This window comes from Drosophila mauritiana, chromosome 3L, assembly GCF_004382145.1.
Source record: "Drosophila mauritiana strain mau12 chromosome 3L, ASM438214v1, whole genome shotgun sequence".
Classification (NCBI taxonomy): Eukaryota; Metazoa; Arthropoda; class Insecta; order Diptera; family Drosophilidae; genus Drosophila; species Drosophila mauritiana.
In genome coordinates, this window is record NC_046669.1 from 6,926,813 (window position 1) to 6,950,436 (window position 23,624).

Below are 23,624 nucleotides of genomic sequence, written 5' to 3' on the forward strand. Positions count from 1 at the left end.
TGTTCAAACCGCGCTCCGAACGGCGCTCAAAGTCGAGGGGAAGATTTCCTAAAACTTCGACCTTGAGCCATCCATCCTGTTTGACGTAGTTTAACTTAACGAAACGATTTAGATAATTAGCAACGATTTTTCACGAATTAAGTGGCATTTGTTTAAATGCAATCGCAACATCATCTGCCGGTAGCAACATGTTGCTAATGGCCAGTTGCTAAGCCGCGCGCAACAGGTGAATCAGCAACATCGCAACGGCGAAGAAAAGGAAGCAGACACAAGAAGCAGCCTCTACATCTACATTTACATCTACATCTACCGCCACCGCAATAACAATAACATTGTTTTTTGTTTATGAATGAAAAGCGCAAAGGCAAAACGGCGATAAACTGGTGTGCGGCTAAGAAGACCAGCAAACTGGGGTAACAAAGGGGAGCCGACTAGGACACACCCTGGAAATGTGTATTCAACGGATATTATTATCAGAGTTCTTAAATTTTTGTTTTATTTTTTTTTGGTTCAGGGTGTCAAACCTTCTATGATTTTCAATCACTTTATATGTGTGATTGCTGTTTTGCAGCCGGAAGTGGATTGAATTATTTCACTGCACACTTTTAGGCGCTCAATAAAAATTCCGAACTCTACAAGTTTTCGATATAGAATGTTAAGTCAAAAAATCACAGTTGCCTTGAAAACCGATACACCTGTTCTGCGAAACGGTAGCAAAGGTGCTGAGAGAGAGCCAAGAGAGTGATAGAGAGAGCCAAGAGAGAGCGATCGTGCAAAACAAACAGGCAACAACAACAGGCACACCGACCACCACAACCAGTCTGGGCCATTCCGAAAAATAACTCAGTTCAGTCTTCATTCGGGCCCAAACGCGTTCGCTTGGCCAGCGCGCTCGTATCCGTCGCTTTCTTCGCCTATCGGTGTGTGCGTGCGCCTGCCTACGTGTGTGCCTGTGCCTGTGCATGCGAGTGTGTGTGTTAACAAAATGTGATTAGCAAAAATACAAAGAAATCAGGCAGAGTGGAACAAGGCATTGTGGCTGAAACAACAGTCGGCGGCAGTAACAGTCGTCACTAAAAAACAACAAAATATATATGTATTAATAATAGTACATACAAAACATATCTTTTGAGATATACACGAAATGCGAAAATTTGCATAAAAAGCAATGCGCTGGCGCGGCAACAAAGCGCGGCCGTAAAAAAATAAGTAACGCCAACGACAATTCTGAATTTTGTGCTTTATCGGCAGCAGCAGCAACAATTAAATTAATATTGAACTACACCCAAAGTTAACAAAAGTAGCAGCCATAAAAAAAATACAACACCACAGCCGCAACAACAAAAGCGGCAACAGCAACAACCACAAACGTTGTCTACCTTTTTTACCTTTTCCAGTCTGTTTTTTTTTTTTTTGATTTCTGTTGCTGCTGCAAGAGCGATGTATTGAGAGAGCGGCTTAGCTCCGAATCGGAAACCGACTCCGAATTCGAGGCCCACACTTCGAAGTGATACTGATATGACCAGCTGTCTGCCAGCAGCCGCAGATGCAATACGGTGAGTTTCGCCCATTCACCGTTGCCGCATTCAAATTCGCAGAGCGAAAGATACAATTTGAAATTGCCTCGATTGGATTGCGAGTTAAGACTTCGTTCGTTAGCCAGTTACATTAAATGGGGTTTAGTCCTCTTTAAACATAATCAAACCGATAATATAAAACTCGACAAATTAAATGGTGATAGGTTTTTTAAGTGTGTAACATTTATCTTATCGTGAATGACTAAAGTTTGACCTTACAAAGTAAATAATTAAGTATAATTATATGCTTTTGAAAACTAAAATCATGTATTCATTTATAATGTAGTAAATTCTAAACTAAATTCTAAACTTAGGCTTTATATTAGACTTTTCAGAAAGAAGAATATTCAAACCTAAAACTTTATACACTTCAGAAGAGAGTTTATAGCTTTGAAGCAGAGTTAATAATACTCCAAGATCAGTGTTATTCACTAAATTCAAACGATTTTATGCCGTAATTTCACCAGATATTTCAATAAAAAGTTGGCCAGGTAGCCAGAAATCCAGAAAATATCCGATCGCAGTCTCCGCCAATCCCATTAAAATGTGCCAAAATGTGAGCGTTAGTATCTGTGGCGATATTTGTATATATTCCCGTGTGCGCGCTTCTTGTTGTTGGGCTAATTCGCGGCAATTTCTTCGTTCGCGGCCTTTTCATTAATAAGTTTCACGCGCCGCTCATTTTTCAACATACTCGCACTCCTGTCCCCGGAATCACCTCGTCTGCGGATCGGATTACCGTGTTGATGTTGTCTTTACTTTTCGCAGTCCCCAAATACTTGGCAAGGGGAGAAGGTAGAGGGGAAGGGGAAGCGGTACGAATAAATTATAATTTTTTGCTAATTCGTACATGTAGGTAGTTTTCGGCTTTCGGTGGGGTAGATAACATAATTTACCTGGTGATGCAATACACTTAAATATGAATTGGCTAAGAACGGAAATGTTTGATTTTAAATGCATGCTGATTTTGAATATATGTGGTCAAACATGATCGTCTCTATATTTTAGTTATTTAACCCATGGATCGATCAAAACAGCTGACTTGGCAATTCAGTTTTGCTTATAAGAGATCTACATTGTCAATCTACATTGTAAATCATGCAATTTAAAAGATACATACTTCGCTCATTGTTGAGATAGTTCCCACACAAGAGCCTTACTACTACCTAACCTTAACCAATAGCTATTGATGACATTTGCAACCCAGATTTCAAATTGACTAGATAAATATATTTCCAATCGGTGGCATCCCAGTCACCCAAACCCAAACCCAACCCACCACCAGGTAGTCAGAAACCAAAACAGACACAAAAACGGATTGTGCGATCGAAGTTAGAGGAAAACGAGTTTTCCAGCGACAGCGACTAATACTAGTTATGTATGTTTTGCGACTATCCGCCGCCAAAAACTCCTTTTTCCCCCGAGGCGCCTTTGCAGACTTTGAACCGACGTGTAATTGCAGTCGCAAGTTGCAAGTTGCAGGTTGCAGGTTGCAAGATGCCAGTGGCCAGTGGCCAGCGACTAGTGGCTGGCAGCCGAGACACTTGACGCTCCTCGGGCCGCATTGGATTGTCCAGGTATGACAATGGAATGCACAAACAAGAACCAAACACTTGCCAAGCACGCAATGCGACTCGGTTTCGGAAAAGCTCGGAATGCTCGCTGGATCAGAATACGTATACGTCCAGTGTGACGGTTATGTGAGCCGGCTGCCCGGTTCGCGGAAACTCCCAACAAGGAGATCCACGAAGGCCGTGCCACTTGGTCGGCTAGTCCAGCCCTGGCCAACAGGTAGGGTTACTCATAGCGAGGCATCTCTGCATCTGTGTCGCCATCTGGGAATTGAGTCATTCGCACGCTCTTCGAAAAGCACAGACAGACTTCTGTAAGTCGAACTGCGATCTTGTCACGTTCGAAGATCTACAAATTGCGTGCATATCTTTTTCACTCCGAATATTCACGAACTTTGCGTCATCGAGTATATTCAAATATCACCTAGGCCTAGAAGTCTAATTGTGGTTTTAACAAATTCTTCAAAAATACTAATGCAAAATACATTTCATCATACACAATGGATTGTGGTTTTGAAACGATTTTGAAACGCTTAAGGCTTGAGTAATCACAATAATTGACCTAAATTGTTGTCCAAGAGTCCAAGCAGTTCGAGTGTAATAGAAAGGCTTAGCGAACTAAGATATTTAGTGGCTGGCTTTATTCCGTTCCTGAACTCTGCCATTTTGTGGAGCAATGCAAATAGAATCTAAGCGAAGAGTTATGGGGCCCCGAATTTTGGCACAGCCTTTGTTTCCACTCTGTCTCCGAAATCTGGAGACCCTGCCCCTCCTCTGCACCGCTCCCCTTCCCCCCTGCGATCTTGGGCCCGGGGCTTCGTGTGTATTAACCTGCCGCACCGGTTTCGGTTTATGTTTTAGCCAACGCCATCATCCATTACTTATACCCGAGCTCGAACCCCTTTTTTCATACATATGTGTGTTTCTATTTCTCTTTTAATTTTCTCTCGGGCGCTCAAAGTTGCTGCTGCTGCCGCTGCTGCTGCTGCTGCTGCGACTTGTTGCTGCTTCTTTATTTATTTTTTAACCAGTTTTTCTGTTTGTTGTTGGTGCTGCAACCTGAGCGCGAATGAGCCATAAATAACAACAACCACAGCAGCCCAGTCGCTGTCTTCTGTCCCGATTTCCAGGAAGCAAATGTCTGTCCGTCCGTCCGTCTGTCCGCCCGTCCGCTTGTCTGCTTGTCCGCCCGTCGAGAGGCCCGAACCCAAACCAAAAGCAACCCGTCCCGTCTGCAATTCGCGTGCAGAGCCGCTTTGCCCGCCTGACTGGCCTCTATGGATTATGCAACTCTTGGTTTTGGTTTTTGGTTTTCGGTTTTCAGTTTTCAGTTTTTATTTGAAAATTTAATAACCCAGGCGCGTTGGCGTTAGCGTCTGCTTCCTTGATGGCGCGACAGCCGCGCGAAATGACTTTTCTGCCAGCTCTTTTCATTTCATGTTTTTTTTAGCGCCCACGGATTTGGCCAGCCAGCAAATTCCCGGCTGATCCGCTAAGTCGCGTCTAATCCCTTGCCGGAATTTTGCTCATCTAATCAAAAGACCTGCATTCCACGAAGGTCCAAAGAACTCGACGGCAAGTTGGCCAAGAATTTATCAGCGGAACAAACAAGCGGCCAACTGCAAGTGGGCAAACACAAACAGCGTTTGCGGGAAACCCCACGGAAAACAGAACCGAATCATTTTCGCAGAATTTCTGGCCGACCATACGGTGCAGATTCTTGGGTAAACAAACTAGCTGGTGCACTTAATGTGGGCCAATCATGGACTCAATGCGAATTATTTGAAGGTTCCATAAAGATAATTGACCCAAATTTGTTAGCCATAAAGATAGTTGTTTTAGCTAGTAAATTTCGCTTGTATTTTCGATATCACAAGTTCTGTGGCTGGGCTGAAATATACATTCCTTCACAAGATGAGCAAGGGCATTTTGTCCGAGAGTATCTTAGATAAACATCGAGGCAGTGCAACAAGTATTTGGTGTCCGCGGAATATCTATATTTATACAACTACAACTACTTATATATGCACTTTCGGGACAATCGAGAATAGAATTGCTCTGGAGCAACAAGTAAATATTTTGGCGAAACCTCTATACAAATGCCCGGCGATAAGATAAAAAGTGGCTGCCAGAGGCGCCTGAACTTTGGCAATGGGCCAATTCCAAACATGGCAGTGAAAAAATGCACTGACTAAAATAAACAAATACAGCCGACTAATTCTCATTGGATATAGTCAATTTCAAAGGAGTGTGATTTCTTTTGCAATACTAAAATATTTAGCCATAACTGCATATAAAAATATATGAGAGGGAATTTTTACCAAGATCCTTATTAATTCCATATTTTTTTTTAGTTGCTGCAGATGAAGAATTTTGACGAATACTAATTGGGGAATTCTCCACGATGCACGAACTTTTCAACAAAGTGCTCGCCAAACGCGATCTCTCAAGAGCCGGAGATCTCTTTTCCGTGCCGGATGCAGATATAGTCGACGACATCACGGAGGTGGTAGGTTATTCCCAGCACTGTCCGCCAATCGAAACTTATTGTATGAAATCCCCTAAAGCTTTCCGAGATCAGTCCGATCATCTCCCATGCGGACTATGTGAAGAACAACAATGACCAGAGTGTGGTGGAGATCTGTGTGACACGGGTGCTATCCTGCATCCGAGAAACGAAAACTGCGGAGCGATACTGTGCTGCTCTGGTGGATCTTCTGAGGACCTGTCTGCTGTGGAACCTCCAACCCTCGGGAACCACAAAGGAAGAGCCACCCCATGCCAAGATCGCTGCCGATATCATCTCTAGCATTTTCCTGGTAGGACTAGGATCTTATTTAATATAAGAAGATAACATTTAACAACTATTTTTTATTTTATTTTAATTAGAACTATGACAAAAAAGAACTGATGAAAATAGCCCTTCCCGTCGCCGTTCAGTTCCTTCCAAAGGGAAACCGTGAGCTGTCGCGAAACTTGGCCAGTTACCTGTCACTGGCGGCCATCGATCACGCCTGCTTGCTGAGCCCTCATACGGAGTCCGTGATGGAGTCCATCCTGTCCGGAAACTATGGTCTACTCCGAGTGCTTTCGCAGGTGTACGAGGTGGCTCCGGAGGCGGTGACGCCACATGCACCACTTCTCATGCCCCTGCTGCCACAGTGTGATCCGCAGGAGAGGATGGCGGTGTTCCAGCTGTATCTGCTGATCGTTCAGAAGTCACCAGAGGTTCTGGAATCCTGCGTTCCGCAACTCTGTGGCTCCCTGCTCGATAGCGACACTTCCAGCATAACCATGCAGATTCTGCTTAAGCTTTCCCAGCACTCGCCCAGCCTTCTTGTCGACCATTTCGAGCAATTGCGCCTGGCAGCTAAAACCAATCCTGGAACGATTCCGCTTTGTGCCCAGATTATGACTACCGCGGGTATCGGGAGCAAGGAGACGGCCCAGCAGGCTCTGGACTTTGTGCTGGAGCACCTGCCCACGCAGGCACTCCTGCAACAGGAGGCCACTCGCCTCTGTTCCGCCTATCCGGTTTTGTTCACCGACAAGGTCCTGGCCTGCGTGCGGCAGAAGAACGCAGCTCTCAGCTCGCAACAGGATGTGGGGAATGGCTTGGCAAACAAGACCTCCGGTGGTGTCACCATTGTCAGCTTGAACAGCTCCAGTCCCAGTCCGCCGCTTAAGCCAGGTGAGATCATTTATGTGAAGCTTAAATATAATATATACTAAACTAATGCCTTAAAGTTCCAGTTGAAGCACCAGCTATTAACAGCACAATCGTCCAGCCGGCCAGCGTAGCCAGTGCCACGCCCACACCACCTCCCGCCTCCGCCTCGGCGCCCATTGCCAGCTCCACGCCCGTATCGGCTGCCACGCCCACTCCCCAACATGCGGGATACACGCGGCGGGTAAAGCTGGGCGATTCCCGGAGCACAGGTCGTCTGCATCCCGCCAGCAATACGCACCGGAGTGTGACCCGGTTGAATGTGGCCAGCGGATCCGTGGGAGGACTTCACAAGAGCATGACTCGGCTGAGTAACTCGCAGATTAACCAGCAACCTGGAGGCAGCTCCAATGTGGTGGTGCAATCGGGGGCTACTCCGAAGACCCCAACTGGCCTAAGCAATCCGCCTGTGACGCCAGTGCCGCCCTTGAGCAACAACGTGGTCATAACTGGACACAATCGACATGGCATACCTGTAACCTCCGGAGGAGTGACTGTGACCACGTCGCCCTCGAAGGTGCGACCACACTCCCAAGGACCCTCAACGCTGCTCAACTCGAGCACGGTGCTGATGAAGTACAGCACGGATGCACTGAATCAATCGGTGGGCTCGATCTCCATACCACAGTCGGCCGCGGTGGCCACTTTACCATCAACGCAGACACAGAATGCGGTATCCGTCCATCATGCCTCTCCGGCGCTGCCCCAATCCGCCAGCAATGGCCATGCCAAGTCAGTGATGAAACTGCCAGTCAACGGAAATGTAAGATACATCAAAAGGATAAAGAAGAATATTAACTGAAGTTGGATATATTTTCCAGAGCGAGGTAATCGTTTCGGGACCCACCACCAATGTGGCACCTCGACGCAGCGATAATACCAGCAGGACCCTACTGAACGCCAACAGTGTCATGGACCAGCGGATGAGCACCTTTGAGCCATACCAGATTATGCGTGATCCTGTCCAGCAATTCTGCGAGAAGAACTTCAATTCGATCAAGTCCTACATGGATGAGGTATCGCAGCATTTGCCGCCGCCCACACGTTGCAGCATTGAGGGTAAGTCCTTGAAGCCGGAATCCTTTCCCTCAATCTCTAACTCCTTCCCCATACATCCCGCACATAAACACACATCCCCACATACACACACAAACACATCACACAGTTTCCAATGAATTTGCAGAGCGTCGTACCAAAAAGGTGGCCAAACTGCACTTCGCCTGCCAGATTCGTGGTCCCCACTGCCTGTACTCCAAAACTTGCTTCACGATGCGAACTCGGAACCCCAAGACCTGGATACATATGATGTTCCTGGACTTTCAAGTGCGGCATTTTGTGAGTGCTCTCAACTTTTAACCTGAATTCGGTCCTTTTAATTTTGTACAATTTTGAAATTTTAGGTGAAGGAGAAGTGCGTGCTGAGCACGCGTGAGTCCGGCATTAGCAATCTCAAGAATATTTGGCAGATACTCAAGTGTGAGAACCGCAGCTTCACCGAGCTGGTTACCAGCCAGTTTCCTCAGGTCAAGGTGGGTCAATACCTCTTCAACATGCCATAAATAACTATAGTATCTCTAATACAATAACATTTTTCAGGACCGCGAGATCCTGGTGAACGAGCTGCGACACTCGGGCTTTCTGGATGTGTTCGAGGTCTCCAAGACAGACAAGTCCAACCCGAACTGCAATGAGTTGGAGTACCAGTGGGGCTGCTTCCTCTGCAATCATCCGGACAAGGCGGTGGGCTTCCTCAATGGCAGCAATCAGCCCATGATCGAGGGTCAGCTGAAGGAGAAGAAGGGCAAGTGGCGACTATTCAGGCGCTGGCGAACGCGCTACTTCACTTTGTCCGGAGCGCACTTGTCCTGCAAAGGCTCTGTGAGTATATCGAAAGTTATACCTAATCTTAAATCTTACTAAATCTTAAATTATTTCAGAGCGGAGGTGAGAGCATCGATGTGAATCAGATACGTTCGGTGAAAGTATCTCGTGGTGCCCGCAACATACCCAAGGCCTTCGAGATATTCACCGCCGACCAGACATTAATACTCAAGCCCAAGGACGGCAAGAATGCCGAGGAGTGGGTGCAGTGCCTCAGCATCGTGGTGGCCCACTCGCAGGCCCGAGATAATCCCACGGCCAAAACGAACAGCTTGCCAGCCCGCAGCATGGGCAGCAGCAAGCCCTCCTTCTAGGATTCTAGGATGCGATGGCATCCAAAAACCCCATGTGAGATTATTTGTAAATGTAAAGACAGAGCAACGGCAACACACAAAAGACAAACAGACAAAGGATCGGCGAGCACAGGACTCTGCCGACTATATACACACCATATATATACAATATATCATTATATATATATATTATATATACCTTGGGCCTATGTCCTTAGACTTATCTAGCGTGTACTAACCATTTCAAGGGATTTCAAAAATTTTGCGAAATTGTTTTTATCATTTATAGTTGATTTTTATACATATATATTTAGTTTATGCTTATTTATTGTACGTGTATTAAACAAACAGCTTGCTTTCGCAATCGAATGCTTCAGTTATTTTCAGTACGCGGGGTTTGGCATTAACAAACCCGTTTTAATCTCCAACTAATGACTGAATGGCGAATTATAGCTGCAATCATAATTTTGGCAATGCGGCAAGGAATTCATCGGCTTGAGGTGTGCCATTTCTCAAAGGATATTTGAGGCAATTTCTCATAAGCAATTGTTCGCTTTCAAAACCAAGCTAAACTCATACTTAATCTGTTGCGCTATATTATCTTAAATGGTGTGGCATGATGGAGTTCTTTAGTTTGAAGTGCTACTCAACAAAGTTTAACTTAACTCTAGGAAAAATTTAGTTCTAGCAATTTTCATAATACTTGTATCCGAATACTTGGTAGCCCATTACTGCAGGGCTTGAGAAATAGATTTTCAGACGAAAAGTATGCAGCATTGAAAGTCTAAATGCCGCAGGGTATGCTATATTAGCTAAATGCAAAACCAACTCAAATGGAATTCTAGAGCACTTGTGTGCAGTGGCTTCAAAAGTCTAGTTGCAGTATGGCATGGAATGAGTTATTTAAAATATTATTTCTTTTGGACGTGGTTAAAACATCTAGAGCCGCAATCGATGCCTTTCAAATTGGACGCAAACATTTGTAACTAACTACGTAAAAGTAAACAACGATCAAGATCTAAAAGTTAGCTAGACAATTAACAACAGTTTTTGACACAATTCAAGGCGTGGCCACATCGCCGTTGGCATTGTGATCCGTTTCGTTCGATTCGAGCAGCTGCGTCCAGTTGGCATTCGTCCTGACCACCTCGATGTCCTGACGCAGTTGCTGCAGCGGAGCATGCAACTCCGTGGGCAACGCATCGTCCAGGACGCGGGAGACGTGCTCCAGTTGATTGGCATAGATCCTAAGGCGTTCCACATTGTTGTTATCCTGATGAGGAGATTGGACCTGCAAAATATACTACTTTAAATGGAATTTAGGTATAGATGAGCACGACTCACCTGAGTACCATTGGCTATTTCGAGGTATCCACGCACCCGTGGGTCCTTCAGCTGCCCACCCGCCTGCCACATTTTGAGCAGATTTAGGATACCGAGGACATCGCCCTGGTCGGAATCCTGGTTGGGAGAGAGCAGGCGCATGGGCGGGAACTCGGTGGTGGGCGACAGCTTCTTGTAGCTGCTGCAGAGTGTGCTCAGTGTGCAGATGTCCTCGTTGAGGCGCTGGTCAGGATTATTGGATGATATGCAGTTGTGGAGAAGCAGCAGCGTGGTGGTTACATGGCAATTAGTTTGGGTTCTCATTTTAAACGAAATAGTGCACTTTTAAACTTGATTTGGGACTGTCGTACCATCGAGATGTCGTTTGTTTGATGATTGTTCGATGATTCAGGTGATGATGAAATAAGGCGAAAGAAATTATATCCAAAGTTCGTTCAATAGCTACGACTACGGCACAACTCAAGATGTCAATAAGCCAAGTAATTTATTCAAAATTAGAACTACAACTAAACTAAATCAATCAAATTAAATAAGATCGCGATCGAGATTGGTATACAAAATATGAGAGTATATATCTGAAGGTAAACAATAACGGATATATAGAAATGTCTTCGAAGGATGCGCAACAGAAAAGTCCACAAAATGCTCAGCGGCAATCTAGTCTTAAAACCTTACGTCGATCTCGTTGCGATGGCGCTGCATTTCGGCCTTGGCGCCACTCAAGTCGCTGCCCTTGATCATCAGCTCCTGGGTGGCATCCATGAGTTCGTCCTGCAGCTTCAGGTTAACGTCCTCCAAGTCTTTTAGTTTCTCCAGCATGTCCTCCTTGTGCTGCTGCAATTTGTTCCTGAAACACATCATTTATTAATAAGTTGTCATTCAAAATAAAACGAAAACTCACTTATCAACTATCAATTGTTGTATGCAGTTGTCGTTGTCCAGCTGAACCAGTCTCAGGACCTTGAGCAATTTGGTCACCAGGGTGTCCACTTCGATCACCTGGTCCACCACAGCCTGGGCGGTGCTGTACTCCATTAGCGAGGGCAATTCCGTCAGCTCCGCCAGCGAGTCATGGCAACTCAGTTCCTCCGTGTTGCATTGATCGCGAGGACTGGAATAAGAGTTACATAAGCTAAAGGTCGGATAAAGTAACATCAATGGTAACCTACTTCATGGGCATGCCATTGATCTTGTGCATGTGCAGCTCCATTTGCTGGCGATTGGTGATGGCCTGGGATAATTGCTGCAGGGAGTCATCCCCACCGGCTACCCCATTAATATTGTTCTGATGGCTACATTGACTAATCAATTCCGTGGGCAGCTCTATTTGCGAGATCATCCCCGTGCAGGAAGAGACCATGTTGTGCGAATGAGAGTCATGGTGTACCACATCCTCCAACACGTTGTCCATCATCAGCAGGCAGGGTTCCGTCTCCGAGTCCAGCATTTCCGTTGAATCGGAATCGTCTAGAGATCATAAAATATTATTATTTAATACTTTTAGAATGGTGTTTTTTACAATACCTCCATTTCCCTGAGGCTCATGACCGTGAGTTCCGGCGGTAACCGCTTGAGCTGATCCTAATCCCACTCCATTCTTTTTTCCCGCATGTCGAAGTGACAAGCGCTTGCCGGAATGGGTGGTGGCTTGACGAATGGCACCGATTACAGCGGCTATGAAGGACTGATTGCGCTGCGGGGATAAGGAACCATCGCTGGCCAGGACCAGAGTGTGAATGGCATCGCCACTAGCTGCAGGACAAATGGGCAGGTCCAGGCCATTGGGCCTTTGTCCGTTCTGAACGTGCTCAGTTTCTGCTTGGAAACGAATGTCCTGTGAAGGAAAAGGGAATTATATAGGAGGCATATAACTTATGGTGTATAAACTTACCTCCAAGTCCTGCTCGGAAATACTGTAGGAGTAGACGAGCTGTTCCACTAGACCATCCAAACGGGAGTGTAGTCCCGAAAGGGCTGTGGATGCTCCAGCTACAGAGGCATTCTGCTGGTGGATGAGCTCCCGAGATTTGTTCTCCAAAGCGGTAAACTTGGTCTGGAGCAGACGGTTCTCCTGGCGCCTCTGCTCATTGAGTCGCACAAGATGTCTGCATTCATCCCGGAGAACCTTCGCCTCCTCCTCTCGATTGGCCAACTGCGATTTGACGGCTTGATAATCCGCTTCCAGATCCCGCAGAGCATCGCACTGAGCTGCCTTCTCGTGTTGCAGGAAGTCCTGCAGTTCACTTGATTCCTGTTCGATGGCGGCCTTCTCCTGGAGCAGCAACTGTTGCGTGGCCAAGGATCTCCGCATCTCCAGTTGCAGAGCGCGACACATGGACCTTAGTTGGCCTATCTCCTGCTGGCGCTCGAAAAGCTCATGGCCACTGATTTGGATCTGGGACTCCAGCATGAGTAGACTGTCATGACCACTGCCATCACCACTGTCCTCCGACGTGGGAGTTCCCGCACTGGCACTGACCACTCGCGCCAGCTCCAGCATACCCATCACCCGCTCCGTGTTCAGGTGCAGCTCCTGCTGCATGGCCAGCTTCTCCTCCCGTTCCCGCTGCAGTTTTCCACTGAGTTGGCGCACCTCCTGACGCAGTTGCTCCAGCTCAAATTCCCTTTGGTCTGGCTCCGCTTGAGTGCTTTGATTCCGCTGCTCTACGGCGTCCACGGCACGAGTTTGCAATAGTCCGCCGCCCAGGACTTGCTCCAAGTCCTCACTGGTCAGTGCCGTTTGCACTGCAGTCTCGTGATAGATTCGTGTCCTGGGCGTTGCCGGTTGAGGTCTTCTTAGGGAATTGACCTTAGCTGAGGCGGGAGCCAAGCTTCTACGACTCGTAGGAACCACCATTACCGAGGACGTCATGCGGGCATCTACAATTGCTGCACGGCTAATGGAGTTGTTCCTCGATAGTCGTCCCCCAGTGAGATCCTCCACGGACTGCTGTTTCCGGCGACGTGGAAGTGTTCCGCCGGGTGCAGGACTTCCTCGCATTCGATTTGTCGTAACTTCCGGAGTCACTGACATGCCGCGACGAGCTGCTCCTCGATTCGCCGGCCAGCGACCATCGTCCGAAGGGGTGCCCGGTGTCCTGGCTCGACTTAGCGAGGGTGTTCTCTGCACCTGGGTGAGCCGTTGGACAGACTGCGCCCGATTCAGGGCATTCGGCAGCGTGTCCGGTTTTTGAGGTCTAGCCAGGCGGGAGGAAGTGGGTGTGGCCGTTGTGCTGGGCACTCGAAATGAGGAGGTCGAAAGCCGCGCCTTGTCCCTGTGAGTTGAGGGTGTGCCAGGAGTTCCTGGCGCCGCACTACTTCTAGGTAGACTCTCCGCTCTCTTTAAGTTGGCCACCCTGCCTCGTAATTGATCCTTGGCAGGAGTTTCTGTTGGTTCCGGCTCAAACATGGCCACTTTCTTCTTCACCGAACCGGTTCTCCTCGGAGGCGATGTCTTCTCACTGCCCGTTTCACTAGGAGTCTGGGCTACCGTGGTCACCTTCAGTTCACAACTGTCGTATATCTCCTCCAGACCATTGCTACTGGTGTAGCCCCCACTGGTGCTGCTCAGGCCACGTTGCAGGGTGATCCGCGAATGGCAACAACTGGCTACATCCAAACCACTGTCGCTGCCATCGCAATTGCCCGGGGTGACAACAGATTCGCTCAACTCCAAGCTGGTCATGCCCACGACCAGCTGCTGCTCCTCCAGGCACACTGTTTGCTGCTGTTCCTCCGTTTGCGAGTCCATCTCAAAGAGAGTGGCGGACATGGCCGACCACTAGTCGCCTGTGCATGCAATAAAGGAGAAAATGAGAGATAGTTAGTCAGAGCACTGAGGAAAATAAAGTAATAAAGCATACTAATATTCTCAATATTATCATATTGGGATAAAACAATGAGTTAATGTGACAACCCACACATTACACGCTAGTCCAGCATAAGCTCTGAAGATTTAAGCTGATTTATTTTGTACAGTGCAGTGATTCACTTAAGATGACCCACATTTCGGGATGCGTATTTTTGGGATGCTGGCATTTCGGACCGATCCCCATTTTCCCGCTCCCATTCTCTCGGCATGCGACACAAACAAGTTGCGTGCCACCGACCTTTTTCCGAAATGCAAAAATAGGATTTGCGAATACAATTCATTTTTTCGGTCAAGTTGCCCGGCACGCAACCCAAAACAGATGGACGATGGACGGGTGGATGTGGTTGCATCGTGACCAGGACGAAACGTTTGGCCCCCAGGCTATGATTGACTTGAACTAGTTTCCGTTTCGGAGAGTGACACGACACGAAGTGTGCACCTGCCGACATTACAACGAAGTGGGCCATCGCCGGGGTTCGTCGTAAATAAATTATGAGGAGCATTGTCTCGTGGGGTCGTCATCGTCGAAATATCTGAGATTGCCACCACACATTTTACACATTTGTGTGGCTGTGTGTGGCACGTTGACCCAACTGGCAGACGGCTGTGGGCCATCATTGCGGAACTTTCCAAACTCGCATCCAATTTGGCATGCCACATTGTTGTGCCAGAAATCTGCTTCGCAATTCGCACTTTATCACATCCATCATCATTCTAGTTGAGTCACATTAAGATTCATACGAGACCAGGTCATAGAGGTGTGATGGTGTTTATCGAAAAAACGGTTTTTAACTTAAAAGGTGTAAATAGTGCTAAGTAAAAGGTATATTTATTTTTAGTTAATGATTTGTTTTAATCCTGATTTTGGTGAAACTATTTCTTACACAGCGCTCATTTTTAAATCCATTTTTAAATGTAGCAAATAAGGGTATATATCCTGTGGTGTAAGGGTATTTAGGTTTCATCACCAATTTAATTTGCTATATATTTCCCGCTTGTTTCGCTTTGCATTACAGTCCCAGTTAGACACACGTCATTAGCGTCATGTTTGTTATGCGATCTCCCAGAGATTTTGGGCCATTTTTGATGATTTCATCACGCAGGTGAGGTGACTGCGAAGGGAGATCTTAATGAAGTTGCTCCAGTTTTCAGCAAATTGGAAATTTATTTGAAGCGAATTACAGTAAATTGCTGGCCAGACCCAGACTTGGCCAATTGCCAACCGGTTTGGCAGGAATGCCCTTCATGCTCTTTTCCTCGTCCAGCATTATTTTTTTTTTTTTCAATATTCTTCAGCCAGAATGGAAGATCCTGCAAACGACCTTGTTTACGATATGTTAAAGGCTGTCTCAAGTCGTGCCCGCCACTCGGTCGATGCTCGAGTTGACTTTAAAGAGACGTTGCAGCCGGCTTGGCTCGTTTTCCCATCTTCCCATCTAGACGTTCAGAAATCCAGACAAGACAGCCACCTAATGAAGACCACTCGAAAGCGCTGATGGGGAAGACTCCAAGCCAAGCGCCTCCTCACTAGTCACCCCCCCTGCTGGGTGCTAAAAAAACCAAGGCAAGGCGAAGCCATAAACAGCCACATGTCCACACAAAGATAAACACACACACACACACACAAAGTATCTGCTGGATAAACATCGTGGTAGAGAAATAGAAGGGAAAGGATGGCAAGTCGGGATTGGGATTGAATATGGCAACGGGAACGGCAATGAAGTTGTCGCCGCTAATCCACGAATCGATCGAAATGCCATGGCCCTGGCAGTGAAAGATGCAAGTCTGCCGAGAGGCCGGAAAAAACTAGTTTCGCATCCGAGCGAGGCTGAGGTCTTATCGAAGTTGAAGTCGCAGTCGCGGAATTGTTTGAATAAACCGGAACTGACGCTGCATAAATGCACTGCGAGAAACTATTGCCACATTTGAAAATATTATAATATTTTGTAGATCATTACAAACTGTATCTCAAAACCTTAAGAATATGCCACATATTATTCGCTTTTTTTGTGTAAATAAAAGATCTCACAATGAGTTAACGAGAAATACAACCATTTGTCTCTGGATAATGTTGCAGAATGCAACAATGTTTTAGCGCATAATAGTTCAAGGCGAAAGCTATATAAATACATAGGAGCCCACGCTCGTTGAGCGCGGTGAATAGAAACCCTTGAGGGCGATTTCGTCACGGCACATTAACTCCAATCAATGGACAGAGTGAGTATTCCCCGTTCGGAAGGGGTCCACTAATTCGATTAAGGCGCTTGGCAGAGCAAGAATACGTAGACCCAGCAGCGCGACTCGACGTCGTCGCAATGTCGCTGACTTTGCCAAGTTAATTGCACTTAGCCGTGTTGTGCGGCTGGGAAATGGAAAATGGGGAAAAGTTGCAAGAGATGCATGTGCCACAAGTGGCGCGCTTAACGCTTCGCTCGGCATTAATTGCAACGTTTGATGTCTCTGATGCGTCTGCTGGTGACTGTCAACGGTCACACACCAATCTCGCCACATCGCAGACATCTTCCATTCATCTCGGATTAGCATCCATTCATTGACCAGAAGGAGGAGGCCTCGTCTCGAACGATTTCGCTGATTTTACAACCCACTCGTGGAGCAGAGTTTTGGATCGTTAAGATAAGCTGGATTAAGAAAGGTTATAGCAGTTACTCTCGCTTTTTCCAATTGCAATTTCCAGTCGGACTGCAGTGAAACCATAGTTTTTACTCTTATTTCTCCTTAAGTTTGTTTGCTGATCCGCAGAATTCAAAGGGTTATCGCATCGGCGACCGTGGTCAAGCTATTTTCTGGGAACCGTTCAGCAATTTGCTCCTCAATTATGCATTCTCATACAAACAGATATATGAGAGTATGTGCACTCCAAATCGCATGACAATTCAGACCAAAATCTGCATAGACACTGCGTTCCACGACTATAAGGCTAGGTGGATATAACACTTTAGTTCAAGAAATTTTAAAATTTATTTACCCATGAAAACTTATAAAATCTTAATTTGTTTGGGAATATTCTGGTATCTATCTGGTCATACATTCCCGAAACGCACTGTCTGCATATGATTATTTATGCGATCGCAGTTCCTTGGCCACTGATGCTGTGCCACATGTTCGAGAAATGGGGGAAATACAAACGTTCACTTGCATAAATTTCTCCGCCCATTTTATTTCGTCTGTTGTGGCAGTTGCATTGAAAACAATTTTTTTCCCCATACATGCAGTGAGTATCTACGGCAATTTATTTTTTGTGTCGCAGATTGAAACCGGGGGGATTAGCGGAACCCCTTTCATGGCCCAATGCCCACTTTCTGGAACTGGAATCCCAGATACTCGATGCTCAATTGCTGGGGCTTCCCTTTTGGACGGGAGTTAGTTCGTTAATTGATATGGAAACGGGTGTTATGTTCTTACTGGCAAAACAGGTGGTCGTGCGTGGGTGACTGCCACGCCCCCATGGCGAAGTCCACTCCCCGAAAAACGTTTTGTTGTTTGTCAAAGCACTTCCTGTGCTGCCAGCGGATCCACGAAACTCAAATGAAGTGAAACATTTGTGCCGCGAATTACAATCGAGTTGCCCCCGGTCGGTGCCCCTGCCCCATCCACACTCCCCTTTTTAGAGTTGCCGCCCGCATCTGCCGAACAGCCCATGCCCATGGCCATACCCCTTGCCCCACCCCAAAAGCAAACACCAACCTCTCCGCCCCCCCGTTGCAGTTATAATGAGTTGCAGTTGCAAGTTGTGCGCACAGTTTTCGTCTGGGGGACGAACGTCAATTCAAAACAGCGCACACAAAACAAATTCTCATATAATTAAATAAATAATAAAAAAGAAAATCTCACTACATAATAATAATAATATAATAATAATTAAAATCTATTACAACTCTTTAAATCTGGCTAACAAATATTGGTGATAAGGCAGTGTAAATAAGATTTAAGACGATTTTTCCTCAGTGCACGGAGCCGTTTTTATTGGCAGAAGGGGCAGGAGTCGTGGCAGTGGGCAGTTGGGGAAGTCGAAGAACTTTCCGACTCTTCCGGGTTCCCCCCTCACCCCTCTGACTATCTGGCTTCGCCTATATTTTGGTGTTTTCGTTCTGTATTGCACCTGCCGACTTATCGCGCATTATGCACACAGAGCGGACCAGAAAAGTGTAAGCATGATTTTCTAATTTTTAGCCGATTCCCCTGTCTCGACTTTGCGGCTTTTCTTCATTTTTCTTTCTTTTTTCTATTATTTTTTTTTTCCAAAACAGTTTCAATTTGTTTTGGGGCTAACTCCCTCCAACGCTGTGTATGTGTTTGGGGTATCAAAGAAAGAACTGAAACCGAAAAGGGGCGGGGTAGAAATATCTGGGGACTGGGGGCGTGGCCGGGTCTTATAGCGGTGCCAGCTGGCTGTCACGAAGGCGGGCTTTTTGTGGCTCTTGGGGATCGGGAATATTGGGTAACGGGGATCGGGAATTCGGCACTAGCCATCAGATATTGGGCAACAAGTAGTCGGCGTAGCAGGAAGAATCGGCCGACTGAATCGCTCATCGCTTTTGAAGTTTCAAAGTTTGCCTCTGGTGTGTGTTGTTGTTTGATTCAGACGCAGCAATGTTGCTGTTGTTGTTTTCATTGGTGCCGTAAAACTATAAACAATTTTTGGCGGCTTCTCAGTCAACAGCAACGGCACGCAAATGTTTCGCTTTGCATTTAGTGGAAAGTTTTTTCGAAAAGCAGATTGGGCAAGATTGAAAGGAAAGGTAACTCCGAGAGCTGGAAACTACTTCAAAATCTTAGGATTACACTGCCTTCAAAAGTGTTTAAATGTTTCAAGAGATGGGCGTAATATTCCTTTAAACCATGCTGGAAAGTACCTTCAATATGATTGCACTACACATATTCCAAGAAACATCCAATTTAAAGTGAGAATTTGAAGTTTGAGAAGCGTTCTCGTATCTAGAAACTCTTTTTGCATCCGAGAGAACGCATTAATCATGTTTTCCCGCATATGTCTAAAAATAGGTTTTTATTAGGCTGGCAGCTATTGAAATGTATTCCGCCAATGGAATGGAGTCTTTTGTGACAAATGTGCCGCACTTGATTTGTTTCAGATGTGCTGAACCGCCGAGGGCGGAATATCGTTTGTTGGCCTGGTCCAAATGCGAACCGGAATAGACCGACGGAGACCGGAATGAAATGGAAATGGTGACTAGTGCGCTCTTTGTGAAACTCTCCGGCTTAATTAACAACCCATTGCGTTGGCAATTACGCCAACTACTAAAATTATTTGTCATATGGCGGAGAAAGTCGAGATTGCGGCCTGATCTCCAACGCGGCGTTTGGATACTATTGCCCATGATGGCTGGTCTTCGTTGGTCTTTTAACAGTTTGGGTATCAAAGAAAATGGCTCTTTACGACATGCCATAATACACATAGTTTTCATACCAATGCGAGTAGAAACAATGAGTGGTGTACTTCACGCTCCGCAAAGTTTTTCAGCGGCATGCGCGCCACACGACACTCCGCTGCCAAAAGTGGTCTAAAGGGGGTGGAAGAGGGGCGCCGCGGTCTTGACCATTGACCAGCTACGCTCAGAGTTGAGCTTGACTGGAGGCAATCCATAAAGCCATGAGAGCACAGCGCAAAAAATTTAAAAAATGTTGCTTAAAATATATGCCTTATCAACGTAATTCTCAGTAATGCTAAACTCCAATCGATATTCTGGCTAAGTGATTACTTTCAATATATTTTTAGACTGTTAATTACTTTGATATGATAACAATATATATGATAACAGTGTTCACTATAGGTAAGTGTCTGTATTTTCGATATAAGAAAAGTGAATTGCAGATATACATAAAAACCATTAGATTAGAACACCCATACGAAATCAGTTTTTCTCGCAGTGCATGCAACGCCGAAAGCGGCACAGACAAAGCGAATAGAATGGAAAGCATCTGGAGACGCCTGAAAGTCTCGCCTGAGAGCCTCGCTCATTGTCAACGCGTGTCTCGAGTGTGTTTTGGCAAGGTTCCAGTCCAGGCCGGGTTTTCGTTTCCAGAAGCGTTCTTCAAGGCATAACCCGCTGAAATGGTATAGCCGAATGTCCATTGTCTGGGGAAAGGCGAGATGATGAGAGGCTGCAGCTTGAATTCTGCTCTGTTTGCCCTCGTTTATCGTGTTTCCATGGGCTTGCCAAATCACAACGAGGCGAATCTGGCCATTCAACTGACCTTGAAAACCAGCCCAGACATGTGTGCGCTTATGAGTCCGTTACTGATTATAAACAATGCAACATTTGGACAAGGGGTGGCAAGCGGAGTGCGGTGTGTCGCCAAAAACAGGCTCAAATCAGTGAGCTGCTAAATTTCGCACACTTCAAAAACTTGTTTATCATAAATTAACGCCATTGTTATTGAGATACCCGCTAATCGGGCATATACATGCCAGTTATCAGGCGAAACACATTGAAAATGCAATGTGTTATTATCTTTTGGGATAGGGGGCAGGCCAGCCAAAGTGGTAAGAAGTGCTATAACTGGAAAGTGCTGATAACTCCTATCGCCAATTGGTGTGTGGGAAAGCGAAATGTGTCACACGATTTGGAAAGCACAAGAACGGAGGCTTGCTTGTTTCTTGCGACTCTTGCACCGGAAACTGCACTAGTTGATGCTTAATTAGCGATTTCCTCAGCTCACTCTCCATTACGACATCCCCCACACCCCCACTCCAAGTCGACAAGTTGTCGCATTATGGAGTAACGGCTGCCATGTCCGCTGCTCCATCAACCGGGCCGCTTATGAATATGGTAAACGCCATTTAAGCAGGCCGGAATACACCAGGAAAAATGGTAGTTTATGCCAATTATTATTTAAAGGAAATGGGAGTTGATTGATTTACTTGAGAATATGTGGATAAGTGAACTTAAAACCCAATTGTTTGCCTAAATCCATTTAAACATTAATGATTACCAAACTTTTTAAGCAAAAAGTTAGTTTTTTGCTACATTTCGCTTTGTATCTTTAATGCAAAAACGTCATGCTGACCTCCATTTTGCAGCATAACTTTTTGCAGTGTGTCAAGTTGTGACTGTTTGACTGACTGACTGACTGAGTGACGGACTGACATTAAATTGCACTCTTCCTGATTGCTTCGTCGCTTCAAAATCGATTATCGCCGAAGTCATGCAACTGAAATTATATTCACCGCTTGCCACATGCATATATGTACATATGTACATATGCATATGTATGTATTCTTTTACATACAAAGTTAACGCTGCATAATGAAGCGAACGACGTGGCTAGGATACAAAATCCGGAAGCCCCTCAGTCCGGCGGTCCTGACCTTTTTAATTTCAGCTAAAAACCAAAGCCGCACGACGCCAACAAACCTCTGACCCACCACAACCACCCCCTCGCCCACACGACGATGTGGCTTCAACTTAAGACGCAGCTCATATTCGATAACCGCTTTCTACCCGCCAATGAGTTACAGTGGAGATTGGGTAAGCTGAACTTTTATCCTGATACAATTCAATTTGGGATGGGTGTGCGAAAAAAAAATGTCCAAACTGTAAACACTTTTTTCTGGCTTTGAAAATAAAGATAACAAAAAATTACATAAGCAAAACTTTCATTTTCTCAGCAAACACAATTAATTATATTTAAATGCTATGTAAAAACTATAAAATTTTTCACGTAAGAGCTATGTGCCTTTCCCTCATATGCCAAATCCAATATCAACAAATATAAAAAGGACATTAAGACTTGTTAATCGATTTCAATTTAAAACTGGCACTAACAAACAAAAACAATGAAACAGTTGGTTTATTTAACTTTCTAAGACCAAGTGAAATCAATTTTTAAACAGTTGTGCTCAAAGCGACATTCTTTGCAATTTAAGTTAGAACTCCCAGTATGTTCTACTTAGTGGCGTTCCACTGTAGCTACTCACCCACGGAGTTGGAGTTGAAGGAGGAAAACTGTGCCAGCGGTTGAGGCTGCTGGAGTTTCGTTCGTTGATTCGCTCGTTTGCTGTTTTGTTTGTTTGTTTGTCGCTCAGTTGTTGTTCCTTTGGTGGGCGACGATGGAAATGTCAGAGGGTCGCGGTATCGGTATTACGGCCTCCCAGGGCATTCTCTTTTCGCTCGAGTTTTGTATTTCTTTTCGTTTTGCCTGATAATTCTATTATTGCTCTCGCTCTCTTGGGGGGAGTGCAAAATAATGGATGGCAATTCGCGGACGGAAATTTGCGAATTTAGCGCGTCGCTTCAATTTTGTGCAAATTGAATGCACAAACACTGAGAAGTGGAGTGAAATTACTAACTCCGTTCTCCCTCTCTCCCACACACACACACACGTGCACGCGCGAAATTTCGTGACAGCTGCAGCTGGAGAAGAAGAAGAGCATGAATGATCGCTCAAGGACTCGGAATCGTCCTGCCCTTTCCTCTCTCTCTCTCTCTCTCTGGTTCACTTCCTTTTGTTGTTCCGTTTACCTAACACTGCTTATTTGTATTGTCAGGACTCACTCACACACACGCACGTACACTAGCGCACTGCAGCTGAGCTCAAAGGAAAAATCGATGATGAATCTGCGAATTAAAAGTCTATAGCCGCACATCGATTAATCTCCCGCTGAAGCCAGTCGCTTTAATTTAGTTTTTCAGCCTTGTTTTTGCTGCTTGAGAGGAAAAAGACAGCAAGGCTTCGTTGAAAAACCCGTTCGGCGCGCAGGGAAGTCGGAAAAAGGAAAATCGTATAGCGGCTTGGTAACAAAACGCGCCCACTCGCGGAAAACAACAAGTTTAAATATTAATTAAATCGATTTATATTAACTAAATCATAATATACATCGCTATCGCTTCATGTGGGCGAGCAGAAGCACACTATCACGTCGAATTTATTTTCGCTTGCTTAAAAAATTTGTTTCAAATGCCGCAACTCCGCAGGCATTAAAGTTGTATCGATGTTTCTTTAATAATAATTTTTAATGCTAACCGAATAAACAGCGCGCGCTGCTGCGCTCTCTCGAAAAATTACAGAGAGAATGCGTTGCGAGTTGCTTATATAGATTTTGAAAATATTAGAGAAACCGAATGAAGGTAATGTTAAAATACCAAAGCCGGGGAGTCGCACTCTAGCAGTCTGTTAACCGTCTCACTGTTAATTCTCTACAGCTGTTAAGTGTATCTATTGGATGCACCATATGTGTCTTATCCATGTTAACAGCTATTTTAATTAAAATTTGGTTCTATTTTAAATTGTTTAATAGTTTTGAATTATTATACCTGTTGTCGATGTTTAAATATAAGTTAATGTAAGGAATGCTATTAACCGCTTTTGGTTAAGACATAT

General features: G+C 45.6%; 2 protein-coding genes across 5 annotated transcripts; one reads left to right on the plus strand and one right to left on the minus strand.

Moving 5' to 3' along the window:
* The first annotated feature begins 853 nt into the window (after positions 1 to 853).
* On the plus strand, positions 854 to 9,413 carry LOC117142036 (protein melted). 3 transcript variants are annotated; one of them, XM_033305902.1, is made up of 10 exons: positions 854 to 1,556; positions 5,503 to 5,657; positions 5,716 to 5,967; positions 6,038 to 6,839; positions 6,896 to 7,638; positions 7,697 to 7,934; positions 8,041 to 8,210; positions 8,276 to 8,404; positions 8,472 to 8,753; positions 8,813 to 9,413. In XM_033305902.1, exons 2-10 carry the CDS (start codon positions 5,553 to 5,555, stop codon positions 9,068 to 9,070), a joined length of 2,979 nt encoding a protein of 992 aa, XP_033161793.1. In that variant the 5' UTR covers positions 854 to 1,556; positions 5,503 to 5,552; the 3' UTR covers positions 9,071 to 9,413. The 3 variants fall into 3 exon arrangements, with proteins under 3 accessions (XP_033161793.1, XP_033161795.1, XP_033161794.1); XM_033305904.1 differs by having other exon boundaries at positions 8,059 to 8,210; XM_033305903.1 differs by having other exon boundaries at positions 6,902 to 7,638.
* On the minus strand, positions 9,359 to 23,300 carry LOC117142035. 2 transcript variants are annotated; one of them, XM_033305900.1, is made up of 8 exons: positions 22,222 to 23,300; positions 12,285 to 14,182; positions 11,918 to 12,227; positions 11,563 to 11,860; positions 11,295 to 11,504; positions 11,069 to 11,240; positions 10,394 to 10,615; positions 9,359 to 10,340 (listed from the first exon to the last, which is right to left on the minus strand). In XM_033305900.1, the coding sequence occupies exons 2-8, from the start codon at positions 14,163 to 14,165 to the stop codon at positions 10,110 to 10,112; spliced, it is 3,324 nt and encodes a 1,107-aa protein (XP_033161791.1). In that variant the 5' UTR covers positions 14,166 to 14,182; positions 22,222 to 23,300; the 3' UTR covers positions 9,359 to 10,109. The 2 variants fall into 2 exon arrangements, with proteins under 2 accessions (XP_033161791.1, XP_033161792.1); XM_033305901.1 differs by lacking the exons at positions 9,359 to 10,340; positions 10,394 to 10,615 and adding an exon at positions 10,625 to 10,734.
* Positions 23,301 to 23,624: the final 324 nt, after the last annotated feature.